The sequence below is a fragment of the Strigops habroptila genome, chromosome 3 (assembly GCF_004027225.2).
Source record: "Strigops habroptila isolate Jane chromosome 3, bStrHab1.2.pri, whole genome shotgun sequence".
In the NCBI taxonomy this organism is placed as follows: Eukaryota; Metazoa; Chordata; class Aves; order Psittaciformes; family Psittacidae; genus Strigops; species Strigops habroptila.
This window is the reverse complement of record NC_044279.2, coordinates 24,610,218-24,628,424: the sequence shown is the minus strand read 5'-3', so window position 1 is coordinate 24,628,424 and position 18,207 is coordinate 24,610,218. Positions and strand designations below refer to the sequence as shown.

Here is an 18,207-nt window from a genome sequence, read left to right as displayed (position 1 = left end):
AGCGCGGGCACGGTGTGCGTCAGCGGCGCAAGCAGCCAATCGCGGCGCGGCCGCAGCGAGCGCCGTCAGCCGCCAATGTTGTTTTCGCTGAGTCGAGCTGCTGGTGTTGTTGGCGGCGGCGCCATATTGGAAGGGACGAGCCCCCGTTAGCGAGGAGCCCCTTGGCGCGGGCCCGGCCGCCGCCATGCTGTATCTGGAGGACTATCTGGAGAGTGAGTGTGTGCGGGACGGGGGAGCCGGGCGGCCGGGCACGGCCGGTGGAGCGGGGCCGGGACGGGACGGGAGCCGCGGCCATGAGGCAGCGCCCCCCTCCCCCACGGCGGCGAGTGACTGACTCCCCCCTCCCTCCATCCATCCCTCCCCCTCTCCCGCTGTTCCCGCAGTGATCGAGCAGCTTCCCATGGATCTGCGCGACAGGTTCACCGAGATGCGCGAGATGGACCTGCAGGTGCAGAGTACGTGAGTCCCGCCCCTCCGCCTCGGACCGCCCCCTCCCCGCCGCGACACCCACCGCCCCGCCCCGCCCCGCCCGCGGGGGGCGGCCACGGAGCCACCGCCGCGACCCGCCGCAGGGCGCGGGCAGTAGCCAGCCGGGGTGGGAGGGAGGAGAGGCGGGGAAGGAGGTGGGAGGAGGCGCCGCTGCCGCCGGGGCGCTCCGACCTGTGTGGGCAGCTCCGCTCCGCTCCCTGCCGCCGACCCGGGGCGTTCGCGCCCTGTCCCCACCCTGCGCCCCGGCTCCCCGGCAGCGCAGCTCCGGTGCGGGGGGTCGGAGAGAAGGGGGCCGTGCCCGGCTCGTTGGCGCCCTGCGCCTGGCGGCGTCTCCTGCGGGCCGGCGGTGCGGGCGCTGCTGCGGCTGCGGGAGGCGGCGCTGCGGAGGCCCGGCGCGGCGCGGGGAGCCGCCGGCACGCAGCGAGGGGCGGGGCGCGCTTCTGGCGCCCTGCCGGCGAGTGGAGCCCCAGCTCCGGCCCCAGCCTTGCCGAGCCGCCCGCCCCGCCCCCCGCCCGCGGCTGCGGCCGGCAGTCGGCGCAAGTAGGATCATATAGGAGATTCGCTCCTGGGCTTGTGCTGCTCCCAAAGGCATTTTCGGTGGCACGTCCCAAACTCTTTAGATTTTTGATCCCTAAGAGCAGTGATGGTGGTTTGGAACATGAGTTATGTCCCACTCCTGCAGCAGGTAGCGGTGTGCTGTCCGTGAAACTTTCCAGCCAGCTCCCTTCACAATACCTTCTAATGTGGAGGTGCTTCTTGCTTAGCTTCTTGTGCCCTCGCTGACATACAGCCAAATACACAGTCTGTTCTAGGTGTCCTTGTAGACCACTGTGATATAATACACTGCTTTATGCTGTTTGCAGGGTGCACTGTCTTTTCATCTTTTCTAATGCAGTCTTATTTGAGACTTAGGTGTCCTGTAACACCACCTAGTTAGGTGTTGCTGTCATTTAATAGACTGTTAATGTGTCCATCTATGTGGTGCAAAAGTCTCTGTTAATGAAACTTGCTACACTAAAGATCAGAGGAATCATCAATACAGAAAAGTCAGATTATTGTAAAGAAGAGAGAAAGAGCAAGGGTTGAATGTCTGCATGGCATTCACTTGAAATAACAAGTGAATGCCATGCAGGAATACTAAATGCACGCTGGGAGCATAGTTCTTGAAAATAATAGTTTAACCTGTAATACTTTGAAGTGTGGTCTCAGGCTTTCCCTTGGATGTTTACTTTAGCGGACCCAGCAGATCTGTTTAACAGACTTTATTGACACATGTTGAAGTGGCTGTAGGAATTTTCATATATTACGGGCTAAGTGCTGCCTTAGATTCAGTGCTTGAAGTTGTGGGAACAGAGCATGGTTATGAGAGATGAACGCCTCTGAAGGAACTATCGCTTGGGAGCACCAGGAGGGGGAATGAGCAGCTCATTGACTTGGCTAGTGCTGAGTATGTTAACAAATTTTACCTTTATTTAGGAGAGTGGTAAAGAAGCTAGTAGTTTATTTGAAGTGTGTTTCAGAACTTCCAGTGAACTAGCACTGCCAAGGTTGTAGTAATGTCATTTCCTCTGCTTTAACTGAAAGTGGCAAATAACATGCCATATTGTATTACTGGAAGTAGCACATGACACTGAGTATTGTTATATACTAAGATTAACCTTAGAACAAGAGAAAAATCCTCTCGGACCTTGGTACTGCTGTAATTCTTGCACAATGAGTGACAAAGCATCCAAAGACATTTGGGAAACTTCTGCATTAGCATCTCTTCAACATACGTTGCCAAAGTGCCTGCTGAATGCTGCATGCAAACCTGGAGGTTGTTATTATGCTGTGGCATAGTGACTTGCTGGGAAGATTTCAGCATCTCTGAAGTACTTGAAAACAGTGCTTCGATGAGTAATGCTGTCGCAGAAACCTACATGAGTCGCAATTCAGATATAACTGTGCTGCTGTGTTTTATAGCCAGTATTGGTTTTATATTCTGTCCTATTTGGACCACCTGGTTTTCCAATGGGACAGGTGCTGCTGCTTGTTGTTGGAAGAAATACTAAACCAGCTGTACCTACTGTATGTCCTGAGAAGGCTGCTGTGGGAAAAGTGAAGACCATCTAAGTTGTGACTTGGCTCTTGTGCTTTAACCAAGCTCCGCATGGAGCGTAAAATGTGTTTCTCTGCTGAAGTTCAAATCATGGATTATCAGGCCTCCATGGTAAAATGTCAAGCTCTGGAGAAAGGCCTCTCCTAATTCTGTCAACTCTGGGGAAATCTGATCTAAGAAATCAGTATCTCAGAGTATAGTATCGCAGTTGTATTAAAAAGATGGGGGGGAGAAAAGGTGAAGGAACTTCACTGTTCCAGAAAGAACTTTTTGTGTAATTCAGTACATCTGACTGCATTTCCCCTTGCCATCTCTGCCCCTTCAGGAGAAACCAAGTTTCTGTGGAAGTTTTCCCTTATGCAGTTTCACACATTCTGGTAACCTGTCCTTAATAAAAAGTAAAGAAGGAAGATTTTTTTTCTTGTCTTGTCATGTCTGTGGAGCCATTAGAGTAATTAGCACCTACCTGTTTGCACACTGGGAATAGGAGATAGAACGTTTTGTCTGTTGGCTTTATGGGCCAAATTATAGTCATTTGGTAAAGAACAAAGTTTTGGAAGCCTCCACATAAAGTGTGTGCTACTTGCTTGCTGCTCAGGCTTAATCTTCTCCCTGAATAACACAGTGCAAGTGGAAAATGCTTCTTTTACAGGTTCACCCATTTTTAACCTGTTTTACGCCAACACTGTTTGACTGCTTTGTTTGTCTGGGTCTACATAAAGCTGATGTGAGCCTGTGTCAAAACGGCTCAGCCCAGTCAGTTGTTAGGTTCTTGTTGGTTTTGATGCTGGATATTCCATTCCCAGCATAGGGAAAATTGATAAATGCTTTTGTTAATTTAGTATGAATGATCTTTTTGTTATTTATGTGAACAGTTAGTTCTAGTTGTGAATTTTCACAAAGTAAGAAAACCTTTGGGCTGCACTGGATTTGAAGAATTAGTCATAGTCAGGTATTCATGAGTTTCTTGAACTACTTAGCTTGTAAGAGATGATGGCCATCATGAGATCCAGTTTTACTGGTGGTTTCTGGGAAGTATCTTAGTGTTTTATACCCAGAGCCTGGAGTCTGTAGGTAGTTGGTGCATTGTCACGTTTAATTTGAAACTGCTATGTGGAAAGTATTGCTGAGAGTGCTATGAAGAAGAATTCAATACTGTCATGCATCCTCAGACTAGCAAGGCTGTCAGAGCTAGTTGGAGTGAGGCAGCTGCGTGTTTTTGGAAATATGCAAGCTGTTGGCATGCACACGTGTCCAGCTGTTGAAATAGTAAACTCTGTGCTTTTGATTTTTGTTTGGGTTGGTTGTTTTTGTTGTTTTTGTTTGTTTTGGTTTTGTTTGGGTTTTTTTTTTTTTTGTTTTGAAGTAGGATGGAGGAAAAAGGAAGGGAATCCCTGTGCTTGTCTCAATAAACAACAAATAACTTGTAGTTGACATTTTCTTTTCGTATGATAGTTAATGTTAGAGAATTGGTGGCTTTATTTTTTCTCCTTATGGTATTTCTCAACTTCATGTGAGTGAGAATCCTGTCGAGAGGGTGCTTCATCAGTGCATTTACCCCTTAGTGCTACCTTGGGGGTGGGGGGAATAACTTCATGAGTGTTTTCAATTTGTCCTCATCCTTCCTAGCATACAGCGGAGAGGGCCTTGACTTAAAGGTGGTGACCTGACTCTTAAGTTGCTCTACCTTTTTGAGGCACTAATTTTTTCAATTATTTGGTTTTGTATTTGACTGTTTCTCTTAGGAGAACATTTTGTTTCCTGCTCAGTTTGTAACTGGCTAGAATGTTCCAAAGTCAGCAGTCTAGAGTCCTGGGTGAGGAGTTTGGGTCGTGCTTTAAGTCACTACCACTGCTCTTAGGGACAAAAAACCTTTAGAACTTGGAGTCCTGCCTGTCCCATGCTGGAGAGCACAAGAACCTTGATGAGAATCCTACCAGAATGCAATTCTGCTTCTTGGAAATTAAGGTAAGTATTTCCCTCCTCTGTCCACTGTCACTTGGTTGTTTTGGTTTTTTTTTGGTTTTGTTTTGGTTTTTTTCCCCCTCTCTAATAGTTTGCACCTCAGTCCTGTCAACTTTGTTTAAGAAAAAAATTCCGCCTTATTTCATAACGTTTATGTACATGAGAAGATAACATTTATCTTAATCTTTTCCTGTGCTACAGATGCAATGGATCAACTTGAGCAGAGGGTAAATGAATTTTTTATGAACGCAAAGAAAAACAAGCCTGAATGGCGAGAAGAACAAATGACATCAATCAAAAAAGTAAGGATATCACAGGAGTGGATCACATTTTTCTTTTGCAGACTAAGATAACCTTAGGAAACATAGCTTATGATTGATGGACACTTAATCATTCAGAACTATGACTTCCCTTGGGCTTTCACAGAGATGGATAGGACTACCTAGAAGGAGAAAAATGACTGAAAGGTTTCTTTCATCAAGCATTTTGTTTAAGTTTTACCCAGTATTTGCTAGCATTTTAAAAATTCTGATCCGGAAATGATGAGGAAACCAGGTACCAGGTTCAGCCCTCACTTTTTGTTTCTGCTTGTGTGACATGAATTTACGCAAGTTAATTGGCTTGTTTTTCAGGCTTATCTTCAGCATTACCTATGATTCAGCCTGTGTCCTTGTATGTGTTATACATACATTATATGTAGTTTAAGGGGGGGTGGAATAAGAAGATGGATGTGTTCTGTTTTATCCTTCAACACTCAGGCATTGGAGGTGGTATTGTTAGTCTATCATTTTGTCAGGAGAAAATCCTTTGTAGTCTCTTACACTTGCTACTTAGCTCCTTATTTGGCCAAGGGATGTTTTTTCCTTAATTAATACAAATAAATTTCTATATTCAAAAAAAAAAAAAAAGTCAAGGCTCTAACTTCCATAGAGTAAATTATTAATTTGCTTTTGATTATATTTGAACCAAAGTTTGAAGTAGTTTTTACTTAAGCAAAATCCTCCTCAGTGGAAATTGAGAATAAAAAGGTACTTTAACCTGTTTAAATCTGGAGTAAAATAGTGTAAACATACCTAAAGAGTTTCGTCTGTGGATTTTCATTAGTTAGAGCAGACTTTAAAATTGGATTGCTTTAGTCAAATTATTTTGTAATATGCTTATGAGTTATGTAAATGTATTTAAAAATACTTTAAACTATGTATACATCATTATCTCTAACTACGGTGCTGGAAAGGCCCTCCCTACCATTACTGTTTAGCATCATTCTGAAGGGCAGTAGTATCTACAGTGATTCCTGCAAAGTGAAAGACATCATCTCATGTTGAGACCGTAACCTTATGCTATGTAATATAAAACAGATCTAAGACTGTTTCTTTTCTTCTAGCATTTCTTACAGGAATCTAAATGTCACTGTGGGAGGAAGTGTCCACATCTTGTAGCTTGGTGTTTCCTAAGGCACAAACAATACATTGATATGTATTATATCTCTCATCTAAAACTTAGCTGATGATTGTTTACAGTAGAGTTTCACAGTCTTTCTGAAAACTGATGTGAATTTCTCCTTTTAATTTACATTTTGTGCTGGATAACAGTAGCTTAAAATGGCTGAAATTAATTCAGTTATGTTTGTAATTTAAAAAAACCCTCTCTTTATAACAGGATTATTATAAGGCTTTGGAAGATGCTGATGAAAAAGTGCAACTGGCTAATCAAATATATGATTTGGTAAGTGGACAGAAGTGGTGAATTGTCTGCTTGTCCCTAAGGAGTTCTAAACATTTTGATAAGCATTACAACTCTGCTACCTCTATTGTTATATCAGCTACATACAGATTTTTTTGCTGGTGAAAGAAATCTTATATATGCATTAACTTTTAAGAATTTTATTGCTTTGTGTAGTAAATGTCACTTAAATATAAAACATACAGAAATAATTTTAGAAATTATGTCGATTTTGTTTTGTTTGGTTTATTTCTTTTCTGAAAAGAGGCCATAAGCAAGTTACTCTTCCTTATAGCATGTGGATTTTGAATTTTAAGTATATTTATTTTACATTTTCTCAGAAAACAAAACCTGCAAATCAGACCACACTAAAATATAGTAGACATGAAACAAATATTTCTTGTCTGCTTTAGTTTCACTTCAGTTAACCAAAAGTTCATTCCAAAAGTTGGAACTTACGCCCTGTCTTTTGGTTAGCTGTTAACTGCAAAACCTGTTCAATTTTTAATAGCTTAGAGACAGGTGTATTCTGCAGTATGACTTCAGATGAAGGAAGCATTTGGAACGCAGTGTTTCTTTCCGTGATCCTAAGTTCAGATTTTTTTTTTTTGTTTGTTAATTTTCGGTACCCAGGAGCATGTCATAGTTTACTCAGATGCACAGGTGTCTTTACACTTTCAGTTTAGAGACCCTTTTACTCAGTACTTAGTTTACTCGTGCACTTTTGTAGGTGCTTAGTGCTTCATGGCAGGGAAATATTTAGCAAATCTGAGATTAAGGATGTAGATACTCACATTTCAGAACTGAATGCTATTTACTGTTGCTTTATCTCAAAAACAGGTAGACCGTCATTTGAGAAAATTGGACCAGGAGCTCGCTAAATTTAAAATGGAGCTTGAGGCAGATAATGCTGGAATTACAGAAATATTAGAGAGACGTAAGTATGCGTGATTTTATTTAGGAACTTGACAGATTTTCCATCAGTTTACAAAATTAAAAAAACATACACTTGTTAGTGGCTGGAAGTATTTCCACTTGTTTCACTATGTGTTTAACCCACATACTTTTCACCAGTCAGTGATTCTCAAATCTTAGTTTCAACCTCAGTTTTTACCATTGAAGTCAAAATACACCTGAGTAATTAGAGTAAATTTTTTACACAAGTGTTGCGCTTGTGAATTACTACAGTAAGGTGCAGAATTCTTTAAACCTGCTTTTAATGACTAGGTATTCAGACAAGTACTTCAGCCTAAGCTTGCCACCTACCTAGTTGCAAGTGTACTATTTCTTAATTGAATTTACTACCACCAAATTGAGGAGCGTCATTATTTTAGTTATATGTGTGGAATGTGAAGTTAGGTACTCAGTAGTTTTTTTTTTAAAGGGGAGAAAGTGGGTTGTTTTGTAATGGGTAGCAAGAGAAAAGCAATTTGGGTAAGAAACCCACATGCTTAACAAATAGAGCAATGCTGGTATTCAGACTGTGAACAAAAATGTAATGTCAGCTTTTTGGCCAACTTGGTGTATCACAGAATCATCAGGGTTGGAAGGGACCTTTGGAGATCATCTAGTCCAACCCCCCTGCCAAGGCAGGGCCACCTACAGCAGGTTACACAGGAACGTGCTAAGGCGGGTTTTGAATGTCTCCAGAGAGAGAGAGAGACTCCACAACCTCCGTGGGCAGCCTGTTCAGTGCTCTGTTCTTTCTCATGTTGAGGTGAAACTTTTTGTGTTTTAATTTATGGCCATTGCTGCTTGTCCTATCACTGGGCACCACTGAAAAGAGTCTGGCACCATCCTCCTGGCACCCACCTTTGAGATATTTATATGCATTAATGAGATCCCCTGTCAGTCTTCTCCTCTCTAGACTAAACAGGTCCAGCTCCCACAATCTCTTCTCTTAAGAGAGATGCTCCAGATCCCCGATCATCCTTGTGGCCCTCTGCTGGACCCTTTCCAGTAGCTTCTCATCTTCCTTGTACTGAGGAGCCCAGAACTGGACACAGTACTCCTGTGGCCTCACCAGGGCTGAGTAGAGGGGGAGGATTACCTTCCTTGACCTGCTAGCCACACTCCTAATGCACCCCAGATTACTGTTGGAACCTCCTGGCCACAAGGGCACACTGCCGGCTCATGGTCAACTTATCTATTAATTGTCACAGGTCCTTCTCAGCTGAGCTGATCTCTATTAGGTCAGCCCCCAACCTGCACTGCTTACTTGGGTTCTTCCTCTCCAGGGGCAGTACCCTACACTTGTTGTTGTTGAACCTCATTAGGTTTCTCTCTGCCCAATTCTCCAGCCTATCAGGGTCCTGCTGAATGGCAGCACAGCCTTCAGGTGTATCAGCCACTGCCCCCAGCTTCATATCATCAGCAAACTTGCTGAGGGTACGCTCTAGCCCTTCATCCAGGTCATTGATAGACAAGTTGAGTAAAAATGGACCCAGTATTGATTGCTGGGGAACACCACTGACTACAGGCGTCCAACTGGATTCTGCTCTGCTGATCACAACACTCTGAACTCTGCCATTCAGCCAGTTCTCAATCCACTTCAGTGTCCATTCATCTAACTGCACTTCCTAAGCTTACGTACGAGGATGTTATGGGAGACAGTGTCAAAAGACTTGCTGAAGTCAAGGTAGATAACATCCACTGCTCTCCTGTTATCGATCCATCTTGCCATGTCATCCTAAAAGGCTACTTAGATTGGCCAAGCAAGATTTAGCCTTGCTAAATCCATGCTGATTACTACTGATGACCTTTTCTACATGCTTGGTGATGACATGAGTGACTTGAGTGTAGAAGAAACTGTCCTTTCTGTACACATCAGCATTTTGACAGGAATTTCAAATGTGATCATGATAAATTTCAAAGTTGATGTAACTACTGTGATTATGGAGCTGAGAAGCAGTGACTGTTCTCATACCCAAGGACGTTGAAAAGTAACCTAAATCACTTGTGGAGATTAGGAATAATTATTGATTTTTGTGTGGCTTTGTCATAAAAGCTGGGAATTTTTGTATATTTTATTTGTAATTCCTTCTACAAATAACAGCCACAAAAATAAAACTGCAAAGTAAGTGCTTTTAATGAGCTGGCAACTACAGAAAAGGACTAGTTTATTTTAGTTGGAATCCCAGCTGAAGTTTTAAGATGTGATACTACCTTCAGTTTAGCGATGTGTTTGGTGAGTAGGTAGGTAGAGTTCAAGAACTCAAAATAGAAACGTACCAGACTTTCATCTTTAAGGTAGTTTGTTGGGTTTTTTTAATAAAGGGAAAAGTAGAAGCATTTTTAGCTTTCAGAGTAAATACATATTATTGAGGTTCCGCCAGAGGGCAGCCTTTGGACTGGCTCATAACATGATTGAAGTTAGCTAAACCAAAATAGCTCCTCATGCTTTGAACCTCTATGAGAATAATTTTTTTTAAACTTTTGTAATACAGTCATGTGCTTTTTGAAATCACTGAAGGAGGTTAAGAAATGTTGAAGCTACAGATTTTGAAAAATGAATGTGAGTTTCTTGAATTGACTTCTGTATAAATGTCCATTGGTAGGTATTGTAGCTATTCAAAATCTTTTTGCCAAAGATTCGTACACAAACTGTTGTATATTGTTGTAATACAAATTTATGGTCAAAGTCTCTTATATTACAAGAAAATTTATTCTTAGACATAGACTTGTATTTGTGCCCTCCTGCCCTTTTTTTTTTTTCAACTTGGGATTGTCGCTCTGTGTATTTCTGAATGTTGAGGAAATTTGGATGATGATCTGAAGCCCTCCCTGTTGAATTTTAGATCATCTTCACAGACATTGCTAGTGCTTGTGTGTTTTGGCTCAGTGGGACAAGGTGCCTCATTAGTTTATAGTCGTCTTCTCAATTCATATTAGTGTAGATTGTCAGTACTTTTGGTGTTGCATTTTCCAACCGTCACTGCCTTGTGTGCAGCTCGTGAATAAATGGCATGTTGAGGGCAGTGGTGTTGTTTGTTCTATTTGTGTCAATAGTTGGACAGCAGCACGCACCAATTTTTGTTCTACAACAGTTCATCTCACTGGCTCCTGGTTGTACATACAGGAAGGGTTTCAACTCTAGCAAAGCTCCTTCTGATTAAAATAAATGTAACTTCATAGTGATTTGCTTAATATTATAAAGATTCATTTAGTATCTAAAAGTCAAAACTATGCCAATGATGACTGAAATCTTCCTGTCCTTTTTACCTTCCTCTTAGGGTCTTTGGAGCTGGATACACCATCACAGCCTGTGAATAACCATCATGCCCATTCTCACACTCCAGTAGAGAGTAAGTATTTGAGATTTAGAACATGTAGTTACAGTTTGACTTTTAAGCTGAAAAGGTTTAACATTTAAGTTCCCTTCATTTGTTTCATTTAGAAAGGAAACACAATCCATCTTCTCACCACAGTACAACAGATCATGTTCCTGAAAAGAAGTTTAAATCTGAAGCTCTTCTATCTACCCTGACTTCAGATGCTTCTAAAGAAAATACGCCAGGTAATCTTCATGGGCTTGCATTTTATTGCTTTTTAATCAGAACAAGAGAAACCCAGTTGTATTTTTGAGTTAATGTCTTTTGAAATCAGAGGCTCGTACCCTTTCCTCTGGGATCTTCAGTCATTTATAACGTGAAATTGCAGCCATTGTTGCTGATCTGTGTTGTCCATGAAGCACATCAGCTTTGTTGTCATTTAACAGCTGCATGTTGGTTGTTTCTTTTTATTTACACTGCTTGGAAGCAGATACAGTGCAGTTTCATTCAGCCAGTGGTAGAAATACGAGATTAATGCATTATTATTTTGGGAGAAAGAAACGTATACAACAATTTCCAAAGTAGAAGATTCACACTTTTTTTAAGGGTTGGTCTGATACGGCTTTGGCTCCAATAAAATAATTTCGTCTGTTGTCTGTTTCAGAAGAGATGAGAAGTCTTTTTGAGTAGTGAATAAAAAAAAACCAAACCAAACCACAGCTTTCTGCCCATTTTCAAAATTAGGGTGGTTTGTAGTTTCTTTTCTGAAAACAAAAGATTTTGAAAGGTTATAGTAAGTAAACTACCTTTTGTTTTGGAGTTTAGTGCTGTTCATCAGTTTCAGGTAGTCTCCCTCACACCCATTTCACTTTTATTTTGAAGGAACTTCACATGAGGTAGCAAATAAAATGTAATTATGTTTGAGCAGCTCTCAGTCTGTAGATGGCCATGGAAATCTGTGTTGCATTAAAACTGCGATTTGTAGTTTTTAGAATTGAGATTGTTAGAAGTTTTACTTCAGAAACAGTATAGGGGTACCGTCAAATTCTTACTCTCTTCCTGATGGTTACAGTAGTCAGCATTATTTCGGTGGAGATTGGGGTTATAGAGGCACAGACATAGCAGCTGCATGTGCTCTTTGACAGCTGAGTGTGATAGTGAGGACTGTCTTTCTAAAAGGAATCCTTGCACATGGGGATAAGTGGGGAACAAACTTCTTTTCCTAAGCCAATATGGGCTGTGTCAAATGGCTTCTTAAAACTTTTTTCCCAAATGATCAGACTGCTCTGATGCATAAACGGAGTTCCTGCTCTTTCACTGGTTGTCATATATAACTCTTCTTAAAATGCAAAGGAATTTAGTTTCATTTTGAATTTCATAAATGTGTTCTGTTCATCAAGGGTGTCGAAACAGTAATTCATCATCCTCTTCAAACAATGCATACAATACAAACTCTTCTCAACCATTGGCATCATATAACCTGGGCTCATTATCTTCAGGATCCGGGGCCGGTGCAATTACCATGGCAGCAGCTCAAGCAGTGCAAGCCACGGCACAGGTAATGTCAAAACCTTATTGTCATTCTGCCATTCGCTACTGATCTAAGAAGACAGACTAGTGTGTTTTGGGGTTTTTTTGTTTGGGTGTTTTGTTGTTGGGTTTTTTTAATCTGAATTCCCATGATCGCTTTCAGCTGCTGTGATTCGATTCTCATCATTTTCATTTATATGCTACAGCTTCATCCCGTAAAATTTGCATGACGGGAGAGCTTGTTTTCTAGCTTTTCCTGTGGGATATTCTTACGCTTTTTTACCACTTACTATACATCATTTTGTTAACAGGGTAACTAATGAACCTGTACAAATAATTAGCAGTTAGCAACCTGGTATGTCTTCTGTAAGAGCTCCACTGTGTAATCTGATACAGTATCAGTATTCCTTTTAGATGAAGGAAGGAAGACGAACATCCAGTCTAAAAGCCAGCTACGAAGCATTTAAGAACAATGATTTTCAGCTTGGAAGAGAATTTTCGTTATCCAGAGATTCATCTGGGTATTCATCATCAGCTCTGGCATCTACATTAACACAGACGTTAAGTTCATCAACCACAGATTCACGAAGTGGCAGAAAAAGCAAGTAGGTTTTCTTAGTTGTTGACTGCAGTTAAAGCTTTTAAGTCAGCTAAAATGTCTTGTAAAGGTCATGGGCCACATTGGAAATACTTCATATTAAATGGGGGGGGGGGGGGGAGGGGGAGGGAACCAGCAGAAGGTAGTTACTGTCTCCTGGCCTTTTTTTGTTCAAGTCTTTCTTCTTCTGTCCTCTCACTTCCTTTTCTTTAAGCAAACTCACTTCACGGTTTTAAAGTGAATCAAGATATTTATTTTTCATCTGTGATACAGTCTAGTATCTTCTATCATTTTTCTGTGTACTGGAGAGATTTGACCTAATGGCAAATGTTCGGAATTGCCATGCAATGCCTTGTAGATGGTTTTGAAATAACCTGAAGGTCTGCTTTGTGCCACTTCACAAATAAGTACAACACTTCCTGATGGCTGACATCTATGACAGGAAAAATGAAGTCTAAAACCGGTTTAAAACACCACAGTGTCACAACACATTGTGAAAACAGTCACAAGTTGTACTTAAGTTTGTACTTGAGTTGTACCTCTGCTCATCCTTTTCAACTGACTTGTAGGGGGGGGTTTCTTCATACAAATTGGAGTGTGTTCACAGCTCAGTTAATAATTTGGTCTTAGAAGCATTTTTCTCCTATGGATATCTTGCGTGTCAGATCTGATCTGTAAACAGAAGCATAAAATTTGTATTCTGGCACTGCTCCTATGGAGTGATTGGTGATGCTTGAGTGGAGGTTAACATAGAATTGGTCATCTTCAAAAAAGTTATCTATTGTATATGACACATGACATTATGTAAATTTCTGTTTTATTGGTAACATAATTTTCATGGAGACTTAACGCCAAGGCTGTTGATGGAAAATTTTGTGAAGAAAACCATTCATTAAAGCCATTTTGACAGTTTAAAGCTGTTATATTCCATTGATTAGAGCAGTGTGTCTTGCACTCGTAAGCTGGGATGACTTGTTGCCTTTTCCCAAGAACATTCAGTGTGTCCATTTCAGTTCTTGCAGTTGTTGAATGAATTAAGTTAATGAGTGATGCTTTGGGATTGACATACTGCAGTATTTCAGAGTCAACAAAGTACTTGTTTAGTGATTCTTTCACTTGGCAGGAGATAAATTATTTATACTATTTTTTCCCTTTTTTTTCTTCTCTTTCCCAGAAACAACAACAAATCTTCAAGTCAGCAGTCCTCATCATCTTCCTCTTCTTCCTCGCTATCATCATGTTCTTCTTCATCTGCACTGGCACAAGAACTGTCTCAGCAAACAACAGTAATACCAGAGTCTGATTCTAATAGTCAGGTTGACTGGACCTATGATCCAAATGAGCCACGTTACTGCATCTGTAATCAGGTAAGGATGGCCCCCAGCCTGAAATATTCCGCTGTAGTTAAACTTTCTTCTCTGATTGCTAATTTAAAACCATTCTATTTGCAGTCTTGAAATTGTGATCTGTTTTTATTTACTTGCTGGTGATACGAATAATGAACTCAACTGTTGAAGCTAAAACCAAGCAAGTTTTACAGTGATGTGACATACCTGGAGAGTTTTGTGTTTTCCAATGAAGACTTCAGGAGTTATCAAATTAAAAATTGAACAGGTTTACAGTGAATTAAGTTAAGAATTCAAGTTAGTAAGAAATTCGCCTGGTCTCTCCTACTCTCCTTTAAAAATTAACAAATAAACCAACCTCACAAAAACCCCAGCCAGGTAGTATTTATAAAAGCTATCCAGAAACTTGAGAGACAGAATGACAACATAAGAAACTTTTATTTTAAAATACCTGTTCTTACTTTAAACACTTTCAGAGCATTGGCTTTTCTTAGAGTTTATAGAATTCTGCAATTCTCTCGAAAGTATTTGTTGGTTTCATAGAATCCTAGAATGGTTTGGGTTGGAAGGGATCTTAAAGATCATCTAGTTCCAACCTAGTTTCAAATAAAGTGCTTGAAATTGTCATGTATGCAAGGGAAATACCAGACATCAATATAGTCTTGAAAACTGAGCTGATAATGTACTGAGCGCTGTTGTTTAGGCCAAAATGTGCTTTGTTCAGGTTTTGAGTGCTGATCTTTTTCATCCCACCTGAAATATGCAGAAGTTTGGGGGGGGGGGGGTTTGCACTAAAACAATTTGCAAATCAGTTTGCTGTGAACATGATGTTCTTTGAGTTTTGTAACAAGAGAAGAATCAAAATATTTTTGCTGTTGTTAATGGAAAAAAAGAAATTTGAACTTTAGCCCTTTGAAAATGTTGATTGCCTTTAAGTAGTAATATAATTATTAATAAGGATTATTTTCTTTCTTATCTACTAGGTGTCCTATGGTGAAATGGTAGGCTGTGATAACCAGGATGTAAGTAACAAAGCTCAAAAGGCTCATGAAAGGCTTGTGCATGTAACTATTGCTTGCAGGATTTACTTTTGAGTTGGTTTTAGAGTACGTTTTTTCTAGAGTTGAACTACTCTTCAGGAAACTTGTCATCTGTCGCCACAGTTCAGTTTTTTTTAGAAGGCTTCACACTTTGGTGGGAAGCTCTGACATCCTTAAAATGTCCATTATTTCTGGGAACTTTTAGCTGTGTCACCACTAACATCAGTTGTCCCCTTCAAATAAAAAAGTTTTAAAAGAACAGTTGGATGTAATCATATATTTACTGAGATACTACATTTAAACAGGAGTGAGTGCTGAGATTACTTTTGTGTCACTCAGTGTTCTCAAAGTAAGTATTTCAAAGCACAGCGTTCTTGTGCTCTGTTATGTGAGTCCGTATATGACTTCTAGAAATTTTATCAGTATCCTTAGTCTATTGAGTGTATGTTAGGGACTGAGATGCTCCTCTCTTCGCATTCTGAACTGACTTTGTGTAAAAAGCAGAATCTATGCTTTTTACTCACACTTCATTTTCATGGAATTGTATTTGTAATACATGTTTTGAGGGGGGAAGGAAAAAAAAAAAAGAAAAAAAAGCCAAATCCCAAACCTTCTCTTTAACTCTGTTTTTATAGTGCCCTATTGAGTGGTTCCACTATGGGTGTGTTGGACTGACAGAAGCACCGAAAGGGAAATGGTACTGTCCACAGTGTACAGCTGCAATGAAGAGAAGAGGCAGTAGGCATAAATAAATTTCTTCATCTGGAAAACAAATTACATACTAAAGGTTTTATAGAGGACTTGGGAGGGGAAGGAACCCCCACCACACTTCCTTGCAACCACTTAAGGGTTAACATAGCAGTCATAAGATCTTGAACTATTGATTTTGCTAGTTGTGCTTTAATATTGTAAGTAAATTATTTATGCACATTGATGTGCTACAGATACTATTCCAGTGAGCCTTGGATTGTTCCAGTGGCCAGCATATGCAGACATTTGTACTATCAAACCATTTTCTCTAAGCAGTGGGCATTCTACAATTATTCAATCTTCCAAAAATTCCGGTAAGTCAAGATTTTAAATGTTTTATATACAACAGATATATTCTGCTGCATGTACTGTACTCAAGAGCTGTTATGTTACACTATGTATATAAATGGTGCAAAAAGTCAGTGCTTCTGGAAAAAAAGAGACAATGGTTTTTAAAATGCCTTTATAGGTTTGGTTCTTTATGAAACATAATTCAGCAGGCTGAAGAAAATGGTTCTTGTATACAGCGGGCTGTTGTCCTCTAGGGTACTTGAGTATGTAAAAACAAAAAAATGCTGTAGAATAAAACAAACTTGTGCCATTAGTCTTTATATGTTTCTGCTCCAGAGAAGGAGCAGGCCATAAGAGGAAAAAAAGGTGTTAAAGTGATGATAAATTTTTATACCAAATGTGTTTATTTTTTTGTGCAAGTAATCCTTTAAATTTGAATTGTATTAGGTGTTAAAATAAAACGACCTCAACTCCTCAAATTAATGTTTCCTGTACATTTGTCAAAAATATGGGATTATCCCTGGAATGGTTTCAGAAGACTATAGCTATGTTTGCATCAGAAAGTCCTATGCAGGACCTATGTGAAGGATCATTGTACGGGAGGACAGTTCTCTCATGGTTGGATAATTAATACATGTATAGGCAAATTTGCCTTGATGTCGATCAGTGGTACCTGCTTAAATGGGCACAAAAGTTCTGTTTTCCATGTGGTTAAAAAGTCCCCCAAAAACCTACTGTGTCAGGAGATGGCCACAGGTAGGATTGCCTTTGTATTTCTATGGCAGAGGTGGAAATAAGAAGGGGAGAAGATAAACCATGGTAAGGGTGTTTTGCAGCTGCCGTATTTCTTCCTGGACCGTGGTGTTTATGTAGAAACCAGCACATGGTTCAGGAAAGCAGAATGAGGCTTCATCCTGCTTGTAGGCTCCCTAGGGTAACAGGGAGGATCGTATTAGGAAGCCTCAGTGCAGGCCTATAAATGGTTGGATCTGCGAGTTGTACGCATTGGAGTACAGGACCAGAAAACTGATCTTTAAATTAGACCCTTGACTCTGAATCTAATGGAAAGATTTTCTATGGTTTTTCACCACTTGGTTATTTTGGACATAGTTTGTAGATCTCCTTTCACTGACAATTTCCTCTTGTTGTTTTTGTATGGCTCTTTCATGCATCAGCACTGAAACGAGATTATTAATCCTTTTTTCTCCTTCCTCCTTCCTTCTCTTACTAAAAAACCCACTTTCCATTGGAATAAAGATTTTACTTTAGCACTGGGTTGCTCTTTGGGCTGTCAGGCTGAAGGACCATGGCCTTCATGTAGTAGCTTTCTAAGCCCAGAGGGAGGAGAAGAGGGAGAGAAGCAGTGTTTCAGTGTATGACTGTGCAAATAGTGTCCAGGAAATAAAAAGAGTTAGGCTCATTAGTAGTAGGAATATGTGCAGAAAATGCAGGTTTTGCCCAAACCAAGATGAAACCAGGCTTATGTTGCAGCATTTATTTAAAAATGGGGGAAAAAAAAAAAAAAAAAAAAGGTAGGCATTTTAAATCCATGAACTGGGGGAAAGCAGATGTGTAAGAAGGGAAATGTGATTACGGATGATAAATAGACTTTGGTAAAAGAATAGGATAAAAGTTGGTGAAAATAAACAGCAAAAAGAGCAGTGTAACTAAGGTTCCATTAAAACTAGGAAGGGAGCCCACTGTGTGTGTATTTCTGTGCAAAACTCAGTCTAAAAAAACACTTGAGGACTAGAATATCTGGTTTTAAGTGAGCATATTGAGACAATAGAGATAACAAACTATTTGTTCTGGTGGAAACTGGTGCCATGCTATGAACTGAAGTTAAATAAGCAGCAGCTAATCTAGACTCCACTTGGATTGAATGTCTAAGTCTGTAGGGCTAAAAAGTAAGTCTCTTGAGAATATATGTCAAAATCCCTCACTCTGGTGGTAACCTTGCCTAAGATGGTGCAGACATTGCAAATCCAAAATATTTCAATTTTTAGTGTGATCATTGGTTCACTGTTTCATTGGACAATATTTCATGGAGGAGCTAGTTAGAGAACTCGCAGGAGGAGTAAATAACATAATGTACGTCCTTATGTTG

General features: G+C 40.4%; 1 protein-coding gene across 12 annotated transcripts in view; it reads left to right on the top strand.

Moving 5' to 3' along the window:
* The window catches only part of ING3 (inhibitor of growth family member 3), a 35,176-nt gene extending 17,569 nt beyond the window's left edge, over positions 1-17,607 (top strand). The window contains exons 1-13 of one of the 12 annotated variants that reach the window (XM_030479044.1): positions 111-212; positions 384-455; positions 4,333-4,555; positions 4,754-4,854; positions 6,212-6,277; positions 7,115-7,211; positions 10,507-10,578; positions 10,671-10,790; positions 12,045-12,103; positions 12,490-12,680; positions 13,848-14,040; positions 15,003-15,041; positions 15,695-17,607. In XM_030479044.1, coding sequence (XP_030334904.1) covers positions 4,759-4,854; positions 6,212-6,277; positions 7,115-7,211; positions 10,507-10,578; positions 10,671-10,790; positions 12,045-12,103; positions 12,490-12,680; positions 13,848-14,040; positions 15,003-15,041; positions 15,695-15,811 — 1,050 coding nt within the window. In that variant the 5' untranslated portion in view covers positions 111-212; positions 384-455; positions 4,333-4,555; positions 4,754-4,758 and the 3' untranslated portion in view covers positions 15,812-17,607. Of the gene's footprint in view, positions 1-80; positions 213-383; positions 456-985; positions 1,175-3,993; positions 4,556-4,753; positions 4,855-6,211; positions 6,278-7,114; positions 7,212-10,506; positions 10,579-10,647; positions 10,791-11,945; positions 12,104-12,489; positions 12,681-13,847; positions 14,041-14,124; positions 14,265-15,002; positions 15,042-15,694 lie in introns of those variants that run through there. The other 11 variants (XM_030479037.1, XM_030479036.1, XM_030479035.1 and 8 more) reach the window with 11 other exon arrangements.
* The last annotated feature ends 600 nt before the right edge of the window (positions 17,608-18,207 follow it).